This window comes from Quercus robur, chromosome 8, assembly GCF_932294415.1.
Source record: "Quercus robur chromosome 8, dhQueRobu3.1, whole genome shotgun sequence".
NCBI classification, from domain to species: Eukaryota; Viridiplantae; Streptophyta; class Magnoliopsida; order Fagales; family Fagaceae; genus Quercus; species Quercus robur.
In genome coordinates, this window is record NC_065541.1 from 13,938,921 (window position 1) to 13,959,376 (window position 20,456).

Below are 20,456 nucleotides of genomic sequence, written 5' to 3' on the forward strand. Positions count from 1 at the left end.
GCTTGGCTACCTCATATTCTATTTGGAAACATCAAAATTTTCCCCTCAACAACCATCAGCCAGTCTCTCTCAAAGCCACCATCATAAACCATTTCCCAAAACCTATCTCTGCCATTTGAAGCCAAATACCCAAACTTTTCTCCATTCCTAAAGCCAAATATCCATTTTTCTTGTAATTATAAAGAAAATAAAAGCTGGGAGACCTCTGTCTTTGTGAAAATGTATTAACTCTCTCTCTCTCTCTCTCTCTCTCTCTCTCTCTGTCTATGTCCTTATTTATAGCTTTACAATATGTTTGTTGGTTGGATCTGGTAGTAGGGACCACAATGTTTTTGTATGTTTAGACTTTGGTTTGTTTGTTGGTCCTGTCTGCATGTGTATTTTTGTGGTTTTCCATGTGGTCCATGTGTTCCTATGTGCCCTTGTTGAAGAGAGTTAAGCCTAACATTATTGTATGAGTGTTGTTTTATGTAATTCAAGTGTTGATAACTATGCATGTGTCTGTTTTAGTATGATAGAATTATTGAAGTAAGTATTGTGTTGTTACTTAAATAAGTGTTATGTTGTTGAATGAGTCCTGTTTTGATAAAAATGTGTTGTTTTGGGTTAAGTAGCATTATTTAAATGGGTTTGGTGGTATGTTGCATGCAGAATAGATTATTTTATTAAGTGTTGTGATTAAATGTGTGTTGTTTTGTTAAATAAGTGTTGTTTTGTTATGTAATTAGCATTATTTAATTGGGTTTGGGGGTATGTTGCATGCAGAATGGATGAGCTATTCAGTATATCTATGCAACATGGTAGCTATTTTACTGAGAATCCTAAAAAATATGTGGGAGGTACAGTAGATGTAGTTGATAATTGTGACCTTGATAGGTGGTCTAAGGTCGAGATATAGGGTATATGTAGGGACTTTGGGTACACCTCTGTTAGCAGGCTGTGGTATAAAATGACTGGTATGAACCAAGAAATGCCAAATTTTCATTTGGTTGTTAATGATCATGATGCCATGTTCATGGAAAATTTAATAAGAGGTCATGAAGAGATTCATGTGTATGTAAAGCACCCAGTAGATGACCCTATACTAGTTAATGAAGAGATTCATGTGTATGTAAAGCACCCAGTAAAAGACCTTATAGGTTATTATGATAGTGATCGAAGTGAATTTTACAACTTTTATGATAGTGATGATATGTATGCTAATGATGATATTTTTAATAATGAAGATGAGCCAATTGAGGTAGATGCTGAGCAGGTGTTTTCTAGGAGAGTAGGTGAAGGACCTGTTATTGAGAAGGTTAATGAGGATGATTTCATTGAGATAGATGCTTCTCAAGTAGGTTTAAAGAGATGTTGACATCCCATTTTGCAACCCGCATTTAACCTCACCTGAAAGGTAAAAGGGTATTTTTTTTCTTGGAAATATGTATCTTAATTCTGACCATTAGATCTTTAATCTCATTCCATCAAAATGATCTTGATGTTGTAACAATCAAATTGACTGGTTATAAGCCATAATCGGAATACCAGATTGAAAATTATCATCAAATCAAGTTTTAATGGCTAAGATGCACTATCACAAATTGAGTCCGACTATATGTGATTATGAACAATTGATTTCAATTGGTTATAAGTATAATTAATTTGAGATCAATAATGTGTCATAATTTGATTGATTAGAACTACATTTTATGATAGGGTCGCACACATCTAATTAACTAGATAGTTAAACATTAATCATTAAATGTGTAATTTATGCAATTATCTTTTAATTATGGAAAATTTGTAACTAATTAGGTCTAAAATGGGAGTGATTGGAGCCTATTAATGTTAATTGGAAACTAATTTGGAACCTATTAATGTTAATTGTGCTGAAATTGTTTTCTAACAAATGACCTCTGCTCACCATTTTGTTGATTTCTCTCAGAATATTTTGAATCTGTGAATAAGGTTAATTTTCTCAGAAACTAGACATCCGGGGCTTCAATTTAAGTACAAGAATGAGACAATTCCTATTAGAATTGAGTAAGATATAATTTTTTGAAGTTGGCTTTACAGGCTGTTATAGTAGTTATGGGAAAAGCGAATTTTGCTTGCTCCTCACTCTTATCAATCTCCACATTTAATGCACCAGATTTCCCCAAAGGCTAAAATGGGGTCTAGGTTCATGATTCTTTGTCAACTCTCATTAAATGGCTTTCCATTCATATTTCCTCCACCACTACTATATAAAACCCCCCTCTCCTTCATTCCAAAGCACAACAAAAACTCCCTCTCTTCTCCTCTTTTGAGTTCTAGGAAGTTGAGTAGTCTTGTCATATCTTGATCTTCTTAAGACTCAAGGTATTGAGTGAGACTCACTCTTCCTCTCCTAACTCTTCTTTTCCTCCACCCTTAGGACCTCCCTCAAGAGTTTCCTCCACCATATGAATCTTGCATGAAGGTAAAATCCATTTTTCTAATTGTTTTTTTTTTTAATATTGTCATGATGAGAATTTAAGATTAAAGCATGATAGTAATTATTTAAATTCTCTTGAATATGTTTGAATGTTCTTAAATGTTCTTATGTGTTCTTCACATGTTCTTGGTTGTTCATCACATGTTCATGCATAACACTAGTTTTAATCTTAAATTCACATCAAAAATATGAAAAATCATGTTTGTTTCATAATTCTTTCAAATCCTTGAATCTAGGATATCACCATCCACACACATTCATTAAAATTTATTTTTCAATCCAAATGCAATGCTTAATAATTTGAATTAGGGTTTATCACATACACACACATTAAATTCAACATACAAATTGATTGATAACATATTGGATGATGTGATATGAATGCTGGTTACCATAGTCTAGAAGACCGGTTTCACTGGGCAAGGTGGGTGCCTAATACCTTCCCACCTTGTAACATAGCCTCCAAGCTTAGATCAAGGGTTAGTAGATCAAATGTTTATCCATGTAATTTTCGATTTTTAGATTATAACTAGGAAACAAAATCATGTACTTTTATCTTAGACTGTATCTAGGACCAAAGCCATGTAATTTCCTATAATCAATGTAAATTCAATTTCAAATAAATAAAATGAGGAATTTTTCAATTTTAGTTTTCTTATTTATCTCAATAATTAAATAAGTGACGACTTCATTGTAAAACCCTTAATCTAAAGGAAAAAATATAACTAGTCAAATCTCCATTTTGAGAGGCAATAACACGACCCACCCATTCATGTGGATTTGGCCCAACATCCTAAAAACGAGCCCAGAGTGCAGTCTCTCTCACAGGAGAGTAGGTAAAAGACCTATCATTGAGCACCCACTTAAGATCTTTCATGTAGTTGATAGCAATGATAGTGGGGGAAGTGGCTTAGAAGATGAGGCATAGGCGAACCCTGGTTTAAGCGACCTTCTTGAAGACAGTAGTGACAGTTGAGATGGTAAGAATGATGATGATGTTGTTAAACCAGGCCAAATGAGTTCTAGTGTAATGAACTCTGATTATGAGAGTGAGGAATTGCACAGTCTTATTGAATCATCATCTAATGATGAGATTGGGTATGATAGTAACGATAATTATAATGGTGATAAAAGTACACATGTGGGAAGTGGAAAGGGACAAAAAAATGAGAAAATGAGGAACTTCCCTGTGTTTAAGCCAGTGGCTAAGGCTGAACGTCTATCTTTTGAGAAAAATATGTTGTTTACTACACCTAAGTAATTCAAGGAAGCTATAACTGAATATGTAGTTCATGGTGGATGAGAGATCAGATTTGTTAAAAATGATTTGTTGAGGGTAAGAGTTGTTTGCCAGGAAAACTGCAAGTTTGTAGCCTATCTAACAAATGTGCCACAGGAGAGGAGCTACCAACTAAGAACATTGACTTTGGAACACGCATGCTCTAGAAGTTATAAGAATCCTAGGTGTATTTCATCGTACATTGGGAAGAAGTTAATGAAAAAGGTGAAAAGACAGCCTAACATAAAGCTAGGAGACATTCAAGATGTTGTTCATGAAAAATATACCATAAACATAAGTGTAGGAAAAGCCAGTGGAGCTAGGGATAAGGCTCAAAAATATGTTGATGGGGCTTATACACAACAATACAATTAGTTGTGGGAGTATTGAGAGGAGTTAAGGAGGTCTAGTCCTAGCAGTACCATACTTATGAATGTACATACCTTCAATGAAAGTGATTTAGCAGTTAAGATGGACTTGGTTTGTGGGGTGCCTTATTTTGAGAGGTTATACATATGTTTGGAGGGATGCAAGAAGGGGTTTCTAGCAAGACGCAAGCCATTCATTGGTTTGGATGCTTGCCACTTGAAGAATAAGTCAAGGGGTCAATTGATTACTGCAATAGGTTGAAATCCTAATGAAGAGTATTTCCCACTTGCATATGCAGTAGTAGAGGCTGAAACCAAGGACTCTTAGACTTGGTTCTTAAACCTATTACTTGCAGACATAGGCTAGAACAGGAGATGGGTGTTTATATAAGGCCAGCAAAAGGTGTGTAGTTTATTCTTCATTTGGTTGTTTTAATCTATATTTACACATTGTATCTCTAAGACACTAACTTCACATATTTGTTTGTGATGCTGTTTGTGACAGGGGTTGGTGCAAACTTTCATTGATAACTGGCCACAGTATGAACATAGGATTTGCTGCAGACATCTCTATAGCAACCTTGGGAAGAACCAACCTGGTGTTCTGATCAGATAAATGTTTTGGAGAGCAGCCAAGACAACTTATAAACAGGAGTTTGATGGGGTGATGGATGAGCTGAAAGAAATTGATACTGATGCACACAGTTGGATGCAATCTCATTTAACAACAAAAATGGGTCAGACACATGTTTAGTGAGGATGGCTTGACTGACATTTTACTAAACAATATGTATAAGAGTTTCAACAGTAGGATTCTTAAATTCAAGTCAGCTTATAATTAGCATGGTATGAGCCTTTGTGATCACCTACAGTTAATTAGGTTCATTGTTTGGTACATGTATTTGGCAAGATGTTACAATTCATATCTAATGTTTCATTGTATTTGTATGTGCTTGCAGCTTGAGTGTATCAGGCTATATCTCATGACTAGGTTTCAAGAGAATAGAGAGAAGATTCTGATAGTAGAATCAGATATTTATGCCAAAGTTCTGAAGAGGTTGCATAAGGAAAAGCTGGCATGCAGTAGGTGACTAGCTTGTTGGGCAGGACAAACACAGTTTGAAGTAAAAAATGGCCTGCAAAGTTTCACCATTGACTTGGTCACATCACACTACAGTTGTAGGAAGTGGAATATAACTAGCATACCCTGTGTTCATGCAATCACCTACATATTTTTTAATAGACAAGATGCTGAGCAGTATGTTAACCACGGTTTTCATGTCTCTACATACAAGGCTTACTATGAGCCAATCATAGCACTAATCAATGGACAGAATATTTGGAAACCCAGTGGTGTCCAACTTGTATAACCTTCCATCAAAAGACCACTAGCAGGCTTAAGAAGAAGAGAGCAAGGGAACCTAATGAACCAACAAGTAAGAGAGCTGGTATCTCTAAGCAGTGCAGGGCCTATAATAAGTTAGGGCATAATAGAAGAAGTTGCAAGGGTGAGATTGGAGGAAACTCTTCACTACCAAGCACCACAAACAGAACCAGTACATCTAATAAGGTAATATATGGACATATGTGTGAATCAGTTGCTTTTGAATATTCTATATTAAGATATATGAATTTCTTGTTTGTAGACCAGCAAAACCAAAAACTATTCCAATCCAAGTGCACCATTACAGCCCAAGACAAGCTCAACCACTCCATTTGCACCATACCAGGCTAGCATGCATAGCTTCATTCAAATTGCACCACCTCATTCTAGGATAAGCTTATTCACTCCAAGTGCATCATACCAGTCCAGCATGCATAGCTTCAGGACTCTAAGTGCACCATACTAGTCCAACATGCACAACTTCAGGCCAGGTGCACCATCTAAGGCCAAGACAAGGTCATCCACTCAATTTGCACCATATCAGACCAGCATGCATCAATCCAGTCCAAGTGCAACACCTCATGCCAAAACAAGCTCATCTAATCCATTTCAAGCTAGTAGAAGCACATTCATTCACTCTTATACACATCAACACATCTCCATTCCAAATGCACCACCCAACTCAGGCAATAACACATAGAATCCAAGCTCACCACTAGTCAAGCAGCACCACATAGAATTCAGGTGCACAACACAACTCCAACTGAAGCAACTCAAATCCAAGGTAGAAAAAGAAAAGGATGGTCACATCAGAGACTCTGAATGCTTCTAAGAATGTATCCAGATATATGGAAGCAATCAAACATGTTAGAAGTCAATCATATGTGCATGGTCCAAGGAAACGAAGAGAGCAGAAGTCTTTTTTTCAATTTTTGATGATAGTCATTTGTTTTGTGTAATTCCGGTGTTTGGGTTAACTATGGAACAATGCCCTATTGTTGGGTTAACTATGTAAGTCTAGTGTTTGTGTAATTCTGGTGTTTTGGGTTAACTATGGTAGTAAGTGTTGTAGTTGAACAATGTCATGTTGTTTTGTGTAATTCTAGTGATGGTAGTAAGTGTTGTTTTGGTTAAACATGAATATTTTGCCCTTCTTTGATACTCATAGCAATGAGTAGCAGTTTATGACAATTTGAAGGTGTATTTGTATTGACTTTGTGTTGTTTAGGTTAATATTGAATCTTGTGTCATGCTTTGGTATACACAACAATGAGAAGCTGTTAATGAAGATGCTGTGTTTGCTATTTTATTGAGCTTTGTTATATATATTGACACTAATGATACTGACAGGGTTGTTGTATATATGTATTAAGCTGAGCTGAAGGGTTGTTGGATATATAAGCTGAGATGAAGGGTTGTTGTATATGTGTGATACTGACAGGGCTGTTGTTTTAGCCTAGTTTTCAGTGTTAGTTGGACTTTACTTGTTTGGATATTCTTTTCTGCCTATTAAGTTTACCTGTTTTTGTATGTGTTGGGAAAGGGTGGAGATAAGTGGAGGGGTGGGACATTGTGCTTCATTGTGCATATTAGGCAGATTTTGTATTTGTTTTTGTATATATGGATACTGATCAATTTTATTAGGCAGAATCACATATGTGGGACATTGTGCTTTACTAGCATTGTGCTCAAATCATGTGGTACAACACTATCATTGGGCAAAATCACAGTATTTAGATAGATTCACAGTATTTAGGCAGGTTCACTATCATTGTGCTTCATTAGGCAAATTCACAATATTTACCATTGCATAACACAGCACTATCACACTGCCAGTCCCGACATTAAGGAACAAGGGTGATCATTTCATTACAGGAATGGTACCAAAAAAAAAAAAAAAAAAAGCAGGCGTTTCATTGCTAACTACGCATACAAAAAGTTTACACACTGCCAGCCCTACATACATTAGCAATTACAGGATATTGAAACTCCCCCACCCATGTAACATGCTAAACAAACATACACTTTCACCACCTACCTAACCAAACATACACACTTCCACGCTTCCACTTGCTGCCTAACCAAACTTTCACTACCTACCTAACCAAACCTAGAATTACATGGACAAATCCCACATATCACCAATAAAAATGCCAAAGCCACAGTGTAAAACTTCTCTCTCTTCTTGCAGCTTGCAACCTCGACCTCAAGTGTGATAATATATTGCCTTTGCTCTAGAATAAGCACCTTACCACATTCACATATCTCATCATCATGCCATTGGAAGAATTTACACTTTTGCCCAACTTGAAATGCAAATCAAGCACTGAAAAATGAACATCTATAAACTTCCACCACCAAACAATTTAAACAAAAAAATTGAAACCCACTAAAAAAAATACTCAAATTTAAATAGCAAGTAGTTTAGACAACCATAAAACCTTCTGCCAGGATTGTCTGTTGTCCACAAAACAACTAACACCGGTTTCTTAGAACTGTAGCACCTCAATGGAGCTCTCCTCCTCAAGCTTGAACTGGTTGAAGAGATTGCTTCCATCTAATTAGGGGCTTCGAAGTTTGCTTTGACCATGCTTTATGGATGTGGGTTATGGCGAATCAGCTGTGAATTTTTTGGTGAGAGATGAGTTAGGGTTTCTGGTACTGATTTAGGGGTTTATTTTCCAGAGGTGGTTGATGAAGCACTCACGTGATGGTCACATGACAAGGTTTGGGGCTACTGTTATTTTATTTCTGCGTCAGCTACGTATACAATTTTCGTTTGTTGGCTGATGGCAAGAACTAAAATAGCATGCATTAATTGTTTTAGAGAATAAAAGTGGTGAAATTAAAATGTCGAGACCAAAATAGAAAAAGGTCCAAAATGTAGGGACTAAAAGTACATTTACGCCTTTTTCTTAAGCTAACGTGGCATTTTTCATGTTATTTAAAATTTTTTAAAATTATTTTATAAGCCATGTCAGCTTCAAATATGCCAACAGTGCACATCATTTGCCACGTAGGCATTTTCCATTAGTAAATTAACGGTAGGGACCAAATTGACTGCGAGTTAAAAATAAAAGGGACCAAATTGACTATTATCAAAATGTAAGGACTAAATTGATTGTAACCCTAAAATGTAGGGACCAAAATAGTGTTTGCCTATCTTTTTATTCTTTCTTCTTAAGATTTCCATGATTGGCATTTTTAACTTATAGTCATTTTTCTTGGTACATCTCCTTTATTTTCTATATGAAAGATTCAATTCATTTGTAAAGAACCAAGTAATGCAATACGACTATTTCCATATAGATTCTCTTCTACATAATTTTGATTTTAATGATTTGATTTTTTTTTTTCTAGTTTTTTTTAACCGAAAGTAGATGCTGTCACTAATACTATTTAGAGTAGCACTAATACTGCTTACATTGTATTCAGACTTAAGTTCTATATGTAACATATGTCTATAATCCTGTTTTCATGTCTTATGAAGACTATGTGATGTAATTAAACTGCAATTGGTACCTAAGACTGCCTATATGCTTCACAGTGCCTAAAACCAAGTTCCCTAACTCTCCCACTGACAAGGGATATCTTTTCAATAATTCAATGATTTAGAGTTAGGGGATGTGACCCCTTAATTTCTCATTTGGAAACACTAGGAATTGTCAACCAATTAAGTTATAAGACTCTTAGAAATAAGTTGGCAAGAAATATGGATAGGCATCCGAGTAAACAACACAAAAAAACAATATTCAAGAATATAAAAAGGCTTAGTAAAGAGCAATGCTACATACATAGAATTTCTCAACATTCTTCACAACAATTGAGTTGACAAGCTTTTATTAATTCTCATCGAAGTGCACCATTGATATCACATTTTTACCTACCACTAACAATCTACCACATCAGTAGGTGTAAAAATTTGTCATTTTTTGTCTATAGAATTTCTCGTTAATAAAACATGAAAGATTTATATAGACATACATAATACAAACTGTTAAGGACAGTATATAGACTGCTTCACACTTATATACAAAACTCTCAAAATAGGTAAAATTTTATTTTCTAAATGGATAGTAAGGCTGTGGTAACACAAACACTTCATTTCTGACCAATAAAGCCATTAAAACCAAAGACCAACTTATTTTAAAAAACCAATACACCCATTTAAGTGCCAAGAATCAGAGCAATTAGGCATTCATAACCCATAAAAAGAAGGAAAACACACAGCAAAGCACATTGATCATGGGAGCCTATGAAAATATTGGAAAATAAGAATCAGATGGACTGAGGACCACAACTCATCTTGTAAACTAAATTATGAAAGTACAAAAATCAATTAAAGGATGTTGTGAGAAGTATTGAGTTTTCAGGGAAATCTCCACAATTTTACAAGAACTCAATTATGCAACTCACTAAGCCCTCTCTAAGTATCTGTAACTGATTGCTGATCTCCTCTTGCCTCTTCAAATCTGCTTCTAAGGTCTCTGAACAATAAATCATCATCTTCACCAAAATGGTTGCACTCTTTAACAAATATTTTAGCAATTCTATTTCAACTACTTTTCCGCTAAAATTTGAGATGCTGAACTCCTTGAGACAAGATCTCAAACAATGCAGTACCGAGTTCAATTTCCAATAATCCCCAATCAAGCAAGTGTTTGGGTGCAGTCCTAAATGACATTAAGAAACCATTCATAAAAATGGAGGCCACTTTTATTTCAGTTGCGTTTAGACTTGAAAATACTGACATTTAAAAATCTACCTCAGGAATGTCTAGAGACTCTAGATTAGGAGTTTTTTGAAGCAAGTCCATCAGTATTTCTTCAGTATATTCACCAGGATCAGCAGAGGGTTCCACATACACCTCCAAATGCATCAAATTGTGGAATATAGGTAGATGAGCTAGGAAGTTATTTGCACGGGAGACAAACTGAAAACCACCACCACCACCACCCCAACCCAAAAAAGGTAAAAATAATGCATTAATGGTAACATGGAGGAATCTTGTTCACGCAGGTGTGTATATATGTGTGTGCACAAATCTGTGTACACATCTATATGCATGCATGTTTGCAGACAAAACATTGCTTTAAAAAAGAAACAAAAAAAATTATATTATTGTCCTTTAATTACATAACAAGAAAGTAAGGTAACATACACGAAGGGTTGCATTTGATATTCTAAGAGACTTGACACCTTGAATTCCAACTAGTAGTTTAACTACACGGTGAACAGCTTGCGGCACAGAACTCAAGTTTGTGAAATCGACAGATGCATCAACCAATGAAGATATGTTACAAAATAAAAAGTCAGCTGTTAAATAAGTTTCGCAGTTTAGAGATATCAGGTCTATCGCATAGATTTTGATCTCACTATCAAGCAACTGTAATCGAGCCAAAAGGTCTTCGTAGATGGTCAACCTTCTTAAAGTTGGAATAGAAATGGTGATACTGTTGATATTATTCCATACACATTCGTATAAGACCAACTCTTGGAGGACCGGACAGCCAAAAAATGTTGTTGGCAGGACTGGTCATCCAAAAATGTAACAGATGAAAGATGTAAGATCTTGATGCCTGAGAAGCAAACAGAACTCAGAACCTTTAAAACACTGGAGTCCATGAGTACATAATGATTTGGAAGTAAAAAGGCTAGGGGGCAACAAAATGGTTGTTCTTATAGGTAGACAAAGATCAAGCTCCTGAACATTATGCTTTATCACAGAATAAATCCACAAATAAGAACGGAATGCACTGACATGCATCATAAATAATAGAGATAGACGCAATTTTTGTATATGTGCAGCATCATGAAGGAGTACCCTATCCACCAAATTAAGCAAGCACGTCCCTAGCTCAAACTTTTTATTATTTGTCTTCCCAAAACACAACTCATCATCAAAATCAAAGTTTGACATACCGGTCCACAAGTACCTCCATTTTGTTGATAAGATAGAAGTTCTTACTGCATCCTTGGCAGGGAAGAATGAGAGAACATAATGAAGAATGCTGTCAGGTAATTTTCTGATTATATCTTTGCCCTCACCCTCATCCTGTCCTTTCACAAGCTTCTGAATTTTGGAACTGGGTGGTGGAAGAGCAGAATCCATCACTAATACTTCCACCTACATGAAAATATTTTAAATTTGTAATCAGAATTACAACAAAAGTAAACAATAATGAAAGAATGAGATTATATTTTTCAGCGATTACAAGGATTTCTAGTCCCAAACCGCAATAACAAACCCCAATTACGAATTCTTTTTTTTTTTCTTTTACACATACAATGTTTCATTCCATACAACACTAGTAATTTTTAGGGATAATTACAGTAAACCCACCTATGGTATGACCCGTTTTCACTTTGCCTACCTGTGGTTTAATCATTTACACTTTGCCCACCTGAACTTCAATCTGTTTGCTCTCTGTTACCCACCTCACCCTCAGACACTAGAAAAACACATTTTTAATACAAATCAGAACATAACACGGATTAAAAACACAAACTATTGAAACTTTTCCTCACGAGCCCTAGAAATTCTGAGACAACCCCAATATCACAATCAGTTCAAAGTAATTATAATCATTTTTCATATGCAAACATTCTAATGTTCCACCGATCAAACTACCATAAATGCTATTATCTTTTGAATAATTAAGCTTAAGAACAACATCTGGGTATTTTGAACTAAACGAACCAACATAACTCTTCCCTAATCTGACTATACAGAGCTTCCTAGAAGATTCTAACCAATACCCATTAACCGAAAACACCGAATCGTCTTTCCAATAACTAATACTTTCCAAACATCGCCGACCGGAATAGAGTACTTCCATGGGTCTTAAATGTACAGGGTGGCTTTGACCTTGTGAACGTTGTCGGAGGTGGTGTTTTTGATATATGAGGGTCGAAGGAGAGAGATATCTCGGACTCAGTGGTTCGGTTGAAGAGTCCAACGCCGCCAGAGAAAAATGCGACTTGGAAGCTGAGAAAATCGTTGGAGTGGCAAATAGGGACATTGCCAAAGGATAAAGGGGGCTCGGGAACGTCGTCATTGCAGTGCTGGGAGATATCTAGAGGGCCTCATCTATGATCTATCTAACCCAGTTCACATAGTAGAAGAAATACAAAGCTTGTTCCAACTGTTTCGAAGTATTGATCTCCAGTGGACACGCAGACAAGCAAATAGTGCAGTACATTAGCAAATAGTCCAAAGTTGTCTTCTGCTGAACTAGTGTGGCGGTGGGAAGTTAAGGAATAAGAATAAGATGCAGATGAGGGGACTGAGTGTGAATTTCAATTTCTTAGGATTTGGAGAAGGGGGGTTTTCATGTTTCTAGGGCTCGTGAGGAAAAGTTTCAATAGTTTGTGTTTTTGATCCGTGTTATGTTCTGATTTGTATTAAAAATGTGTTTTTCTAACGTCTGAGGATGAGGTGGGTAATGGAGAGCAAACGGATTGAAGTTCAAGTGGGCAAAGTGTGAATGATTAAACCATGGGTAGGCAAAGTGAAAACGAGTCATACCACAGGTGGGTTTACTGTAATTATCCCTAATTTTTAATTCTATATTTGTCTATCTAATGGCAAGATGCACTTTAAACCAGAAACACCTAGCCATTTCTAAATCCCTTACAAAATTCAAAGGCACTTGGCTCCAAATGCAAAACTTAATGAAAATAATGATTATACCTCCAAAAAAAAAAAAAAATGATATTAGCCAAGGCCATATGTCTCAACTAGCACTTCCTTCTATTTCCAACAAAAGCATCCAAATTCAAATCCCCCCACCCCCATTGTAACTATTGAATTATCAAAAAAAATATATCAACTTCTTCCACTAAGACACAACAAAAGCTAGTATGCGATTATTAAATCAAAATTTAAAAAAAAAAAATCATAAATCTTATCCACAAAACAGAACATCATGTTAACAAAATAAGTATGCCTCGCTTATATGATTACAAACCATTTGAAACTCCGTACCAAAATCAATTGCGTATTACTTCAAAGGATATTCCCCAAAATCATTCAGAAATAAACAAAGTCCCTGAAGATGTGGGCATGATTTCTGCACAACAACAACAACAAAAAAATCTAAACTAATAAAAACATATCAAGAAATTTAACAAAGTTTCTCAGCAACAGACAGACAACAACCAAATACAAAACTATATATTTCCGAGATCCAAAGGTCAAATTGTTGTTCCATAACAAAGAAGCTAACCAAAACAGTATGAGAATTATCATCACCAAAACTGCATTAGACACAACAAATTCAACCATTAAATGTATCAGCTACATCAGATGGAACCAACTTAAATCCAAGTTCTAAAAACAAGTTAAGACAATTTTATATTAAATGATTAAATTTATCATTTCCTAATAATTTAAGTTTTTTGGTCAATCAGTAATTTATCATAGTATCAAAACAGCAATCCTTAATTCAAACCTTATCTCCACCTTACATCCCATTTAAAAATTCCCCTTGCGTTCGGCCCCACTTAATAAGGGTACTTATATCCCACACGTGAGTCGTGAAGGGCGAGTGTTTAATTAAATGATTAAATACATCATTTCTTAATAACTTAAACTTTCAGGACAATCATTAATTGATCATATAGCATAAATGATATAGCTCATTATCTCTAAGTAGAGAATCCGTGTTAAACAAGGCACACAAGTATCTAATATAAACAAGTACCACATCACAGAAACACATCGCTAAGAACAGGTACCCAATGAAGTTTTGAGTTAAACCCATCTTCTTTCAAAAATCACCTCCATCAAACAAACAATAGAGCCATTTGAAACACAGTAACCATGTATAAAACACAATGAAATTCCAATGCACATTAGACCCAATGAAATTACACCCAGAATCTGGAAACCGAATTCTAATCGGGTAAAGAAAAGGAAAATAGAATAGGGAGAGAAAAGCAGATACCTCTGACTCTGAAAATGGTTGGCTGAGAAATAGAGGAGAAATGTGGCAGAGCCAAACAGAAAGACAAGAAAACTTGGAGCAATGGGGAGAGAGATTAATGGGTTTTCAAGGAACGCGGGAAAGTTTTGGGAAAAGACTGAAAAGTTTCAATTTCCTTTCTTGTCTAGTGTCTCTCTCTTTTTTATTAAATAATTCTTGTCAATGAATATTTTTTTTTTTTTTTTTTTTTTGAGAAGAATAAAGTATATATCAAAATAGAGTGACCAAAAATAAAATATATATCAAAACTATATATTATAGTTTTGTACGATGTTTATTGGGTTGGTTTTTTTTTTTTTTTTTTTTTTTTTTTTTAAAGAATTGTTAATATCTATGAAGTTTGGAATAATGCAAATTAGGTCCAAGATTTTCAAAACATACCAATTTGATATGAGAAAAAAAGAAAGAAAATGAGTTATAGTTTATGAACAAAGTTGATCAGTTTTGAAGAGTCTTGAACATAACTGGCATTTGTCCAAACTCTAGGAGTGTTAACTATATTTTCCATTTCAAGAACCTCATTTTCTATTATTATTTTTTTTAATAAATTAGATAGTATTTTAAACTTATGGTATCAGCTTCATGATAATTAATTTTTAACATCAAGTCTAAAAACTGATTAATTTTTTTTATGTAGGTGGGTATTGAACCATAGATTTCATATTTGGTGACAAAATACTTTATCAATTGAGCTTCTTAACACTCTCACTTTAATTATTATGTTTGTGCGGGAAGAGAGGAGGAGATTTTTATAATTCCTATGACACTTCACACTTCTACTTTCTCCACCTTTTTTTTTTTTTTTTGGGTCAATACTTTCTCTTTTTCACCTCTGTTAGCGTCTCTCAATCCTTCTGACATCATAATTTACACACCCGAAAATATGAGATAGTAAAAGGACAGGGCTTTCTTTAAAGTTATAACAATCATACACACAAAAGTTATAAATCTTAAAATTTCAAACATGCACAGGTTTATAGTTTTTTTTTTTCCCCTTAAATTTAAATAAATAAATAAGAAAAAAAGAAAAATACTGTTTGCTTTCCATGGCAAGAGCCTCATTTGACCTTATGAAGCTCATAGCCATAGCCCATAGGTGTAGCATTAAGATCTTATAGGGTTTTAAATAAATATTTCCTAAAATACTGTAATTATCAAGTTAGAGAGACATTATTCATCTAACACTCACACTTGACAAGTGCTTTTAATTCAAGAGTAACTTACTTGAACCATAACTATGCTTCATGAAGGTTTCTTAAGAATAAACCTCAGGTAACTAATCCACTTTACCAGTTCAAATGTTTTCTACTTATTTTCCCCCTATTTGCTAGCATTCTGTGGTCATGGAAATGGAAGGAGGCGCTTGAGAGTTGCTTGATCTGCAGTGCATAGCTGCTGGTCTACCTCCATAAAAGTCCATATAAGAGATATTAGGGAGCCTTGTTCTGCGTAGGTAGTAGATGCCGCAGATATTCGTGTACCTACTACCTAAAAAATTGATTCATTCCTGACATACGAGCAAATAATGTAATACGCTAGTTCAGTTCATTGTATTCAAGTCTCCAAAGAAAATTCTACTCATGTACTGAAAGAACTGGAGATTAGGAAATCTCCGTACCTTTTCAAAACCAACACTCTTCTTCCCGACCATAAACCCATTAGAACCAAAGAGCAGCTTAATTGTAAAACCAATACTCCCATTTAAGTGCCAAGAATTAGATCAGTTAGGCATAAGCTCACAAAAAGAACACGCATACCACAATGAAAAGTAAAACATGGTGACCTAGGAAATCAAATTTTGGAAGGTAGGAATCAGAAAGACCAACGAACACAACTCTTCTTGTAAACTAAATTATGGAAGTCCAGAAATCAATTCAAGGATGTTTTCAGAACTATTGAGTTTCCAGGAAATTCTCTACAATTTTACAAGAACTCAATTATGCAACTCGCTAAGCCCTCACGAAGTATTTGTAACTGATTGTTGATCTCCTCTTGCTTCTTCAAATCTGCTTCAAAAGTCTCTGAACTATAAATCCTCATCCTCTCCAAAATGGTTGCATTCTTTGACAAATATTTTAGTAATTCTATTTCAGCTACTTTTCCGTTAAAATTTGAGATGCTAAACTCCTTGAGACAATATCTTAAACAATGGGGTACTGAGTTCAATATCCAATCTTCCCCAACTAAGCAAGTTCTCGGGTCAAGTCCCTAAATGACAATTAAAAATCATTCATGAAAATGGAGGCCACTGTAAATTTACTTGTGTTAAGACTTGAAATTCTTGACATTTAAAAATCTACCTCAGGTATGTCTAGAGACTCTAGACTAGGTGTTTTTTGAAGAATGTCCATCAGCGTTTCATCAGTATATTCACCAGGATCAGCAGAAGGTTCCACATACACCTCCAATCGCGTCAAATTGTGGAACGTAGGAATATGAGCGCGAATGTTTTCTGCATAGGAGACACACTGGAAACCACCCTCGCCCCCCCCCAAAAAAAAAAGGTAAAAACAAAGCATTAGTGGTAACATGGAAGAATCTCACACTGTGTGTGCACATCTATGTGCATGCAAGCGTGCAGAGTAAACATTGGTTTAAAAAGAAACAAAAATAATTCAATTTGTTAATTGCATAATAAGAAAGTAAGGTAACATACAAAGAGGGTTTCATTTGATATTCTAAGAGACTTGACACCCTGTATTCCAGCAAGTAGTTTGAGTGCACGGTGAGCAGCCTGTAGCTTATCATTCCAGTTTGTGACATCAACAAATGCATCAACCAATGAAGAGAGGTTACAAAACGAAAGGTCAACTGTTAAATAAGTTTGGCAGCTTAGAGATATAAGGTTTGTCGCATAAACCTTGATCTCACAATTAAGGAAATCATCTGGAGCTGAATGGCACTCATAGATGGTCAACCTCCTTAAGGTTGGAATAGAAATGGTGACACTCTTGATATTCTTATATACACAACTGTATAAGACCAACTCTTGGAGGACTGGGCAGCCAGAAAAAAGTTCTTGGCAGGACTGGTCATCCAAAAATGTAACTGAAATATGTAACATCTTGAGGGCTGAGAAGCAAATGGAACTTGGAAGCCTTAAAACGCAGTCCATGTATAACTGCAATTTACTCAATGATTTAGAAGTAAAAAGGCTAGAGTGCAACAAAAAGGTTGCTCTTACGGGTAGAGAAAGATCAAGCTCCTGAACATTACGCATTACTGCAAATTTTACCCACAAATAAGGACGGATCAGTCTGACAGGCATATCAAATGATAGACGCAATTTTTGTATATGTGCAGAATCATGAAGGAGTACTCTATCCACCAATTTAAGCAAACACGTCCCCAGCTCTATATTTTTTTCTTTCGTCTTCTCGTAAGACAAATCGTCATTAAAATCAAAGTTTGACATACCAGTCCACAAGTAACGCCATTTTGTTGATAAGATAGATGTTCGTACTGCATCCTTGGTCAGGAGAAATGAGAGAATGTAAAGAAGAATGCTGTCAGGTAATTTGCTGATTATATCTTTGTCCTCACCCTCGTCCCCTCCTTTCACAAGCTTCTGAATTTTGGAACTAGGAGATGGAAGAGCAAAATCCATGTCTACTACTACTTTCTCCTGCATGAAAATATTTAAAATTTGTAATCATGATTACAGCAAAAATAAATAGTAAGGAAAGAACCTTTACAAGGATCTATCACCCCAGGCACTAATAACAGATCCAAATATCAAAATAATAATAATTAAAAACAATAACAAACCGCAATTACAAATTTTAGTTTTTTCTTGTACAGATGTATAAAATGATTCCTTACACACGGCACTAGTTGCATTTTTAATTCCATATCTGTATGTAGAATAGCAAGATGCACTTAAAAACCCAGAAATAACTAGCCAATTTTAGATCCCTTACAAACAAAATTCAAAGTATGACCCTCTCAAATCAGCCACTATGAATTAGTCTCATGCTTTGTTACTCTTTTCTTCTCTGCAGCATTAGTCACATCTTCAATAATTGCATAAGAAAACCATTTGCAACTTTAGGATCTATATAGGACCTAGGAAGCACAGACACTTCATTTGGAGTGTCATAACCGTGTCATATTGGTGTCCTACCAGCAGTGTCATATTATAATTATTAAAAAATTGCTCATATTGTCAAGTCATACTTGTACACGTGTCCGTGATTCCTAGTATAGGACACTAATAGGCACCTTATAGTTAAAATATATATATATATATATATTTTTTTTTTGAAATTAAAGTAAGCAAATTAGTGACATATCAAACAACACAGAGAATCAGAAGCAAGCAATAGCAAGCTTAATAAATCAACAAAATGCAAGCATAAGAAATATCAAAATGATCATACATCCTAACATTTCTATTAGACCCATTTATCTATTTCCAGTAAAAGAGACTTTTAGGACTAACTATGAGGCTATATAGTAAATTCAATGAACTTTTCCAATTGATGGGTTTCCTAAATTTCATTCTTTTTTAGGTTCTGCAAATACCCAATTAGAAAACCCAAATCCAAAAACAACCAGAACAGAAGAAAACTGAATCCTAATCAAGCACTGACTTGGCCTAAACAAATAAGAATAAAAAAAGGGTTGAATAGGAAGAGAAAAACAAATACCTCTGGCTCTGGTTGGCAGAGAAATTTTGAGAAGGAGATATGAGGCGGAGCCAAACCGAAAGACGGGAGAACTTTTTGGGATAATGATGGGTAGAGAGATTATTGGATTTTCAATGGAAGGCGGGAATTTGTTTTGGGAAAGTCTGAAAAGTTTCTAGTGAGATTTCAATTTCCTTTCTTGTGTTGTGTTTGTGAGACTTGTGTAGTTTGCTCTTTTTCCTTTTTTTTTTTTTTTAATTATTATTTTAATAATGTTATTTTAATTGTTTTAGCCGAAAATATCGTTTTGGGGTTAATGTCAATTTGGTCTAATACGTCCGGTTAGTAGCAAAAGTTGATGAAAATAACATAGACCAGATGAGCTATTACCAAAATGTATGAATAAAATGGACAGTGAAAATGATATTTTTGCATTTTTCTGTATGTTTTAATCGTTCTTCTCTAGGATTCATATATCAAAAATATATATTGCTGTCTCGGATGATATTTATTGGTTTTTTTTTTTCTTTTTTATAAAGATGTTCTTTGGTTTGGCTTTATATATATATATATATATATATATATTAGAAAGGTATAATTTAATTGTTATAATAAAAAAGTGAGATTTGAATATGAACAAAATTTAGCTACAAAACAAGTTGTAGTCTAAAGTTACAAATTCCTTTAAACCAATAAACATTATTACATATTTTGAAAATCTAATCGTTGAATTGCATGTTTTTTACGCTTTTAATACACATGTCAAATTTTGTTCCAATCGGATATTATTTACTATATGATCTATAAGATTATATTTTATGCATATTTTTAATTTATAAAAACTTGCAAATTAAACGATTTATTGATGACATAACTATTAATCTTTAAATTTCTAAAAAATTTACAAGCTAGCATGGAAAATATAAGAAAAAAAAATGTAATTTAATGGTAAATTTGTCTAAATAGTAAATTCACCTCCAACAAAAAGATATTAAGTAAAGTTGTAATCTAAAACTACAACCAATTTTGTAATTAAACTTTGTCCGTTTATACATACCAACCTCATTCTAAGGTTTTATTTTGGAACTAGGTGATGAAAGAGCAGGATCAATATCTACTACTTCCTCCCACGTAAAAATCTTTAAATTTTCTAATTAGGATTACAACAAAAGTAAATAGCAAGGAAATAATGAGATTTATCTTTTTTTTTCATTTATTAAAAGGATTTGTCGTCCCAGACCCCAATTACAAGTTTTAGGTTTTTTCTTGTACAGATAAATACAATGATTCCTTACACACAGCACTAGTTGCATTTTTAATTCCATACTTTCTTTGTTATTCTTTTTTGCTCC

The 20,456-nt window shown here is 34.6% G+C and overlaps 1 protein-coding gene across 4 annotated transcripts; it reads right to left on the reverse strand.

Moving 5' to 3' along the window:
* Positions 1-9,561: 9,561 nt before the first annotated feature.
* LOC126694694 (F-box/LRR-repeat protein At4g14103-like) lies at positions 9,562-19,353 on the reverse strand. Of its 4 annotated transcripts, XM_050391093.1 has the most exons (6): positions 19,126-19,353; positions 17,894-18,101; positions 17,133-17,698; positions 16,777-16,944; positions 10,651-11,616; positions 9,562-10,422 (listed from the first exon to the last, which is right to left on the reverse strand). In XM_050391093.1, the coding sequence occupies exons 2-5, from the start codon at positions 18,081-18,083 to the stop codon at positions 11,026-11,028; spliced, it is 1,515 nt and encodes a 504-aa protein (XP_050247050.1). In that variant the 5' UTR covers positions 18,084-18,101; positions 19,126-19,353; the 3' UTR covers positions 9,562-10,422; positions 10,651-11,025. The 4 variants fall into 4 exon arrangements, with proteins under 4 accessions (XP_050247050.1, XP_050247047.1, XP_050247048.1 ...); XM_050391090.1 differs by having other exon boundaries at positions 9,613-10,422; positions 17,133-18,101; XM_050391091.1 differs by lacking the exon at positions 9,562-10,422 and having other exon boundaries at positions 10,505-11,616; positions 17,133-18,101.
* Between the last annotated feature and the right edge of the window lie 1,103 nt (positions 19,354-20,456).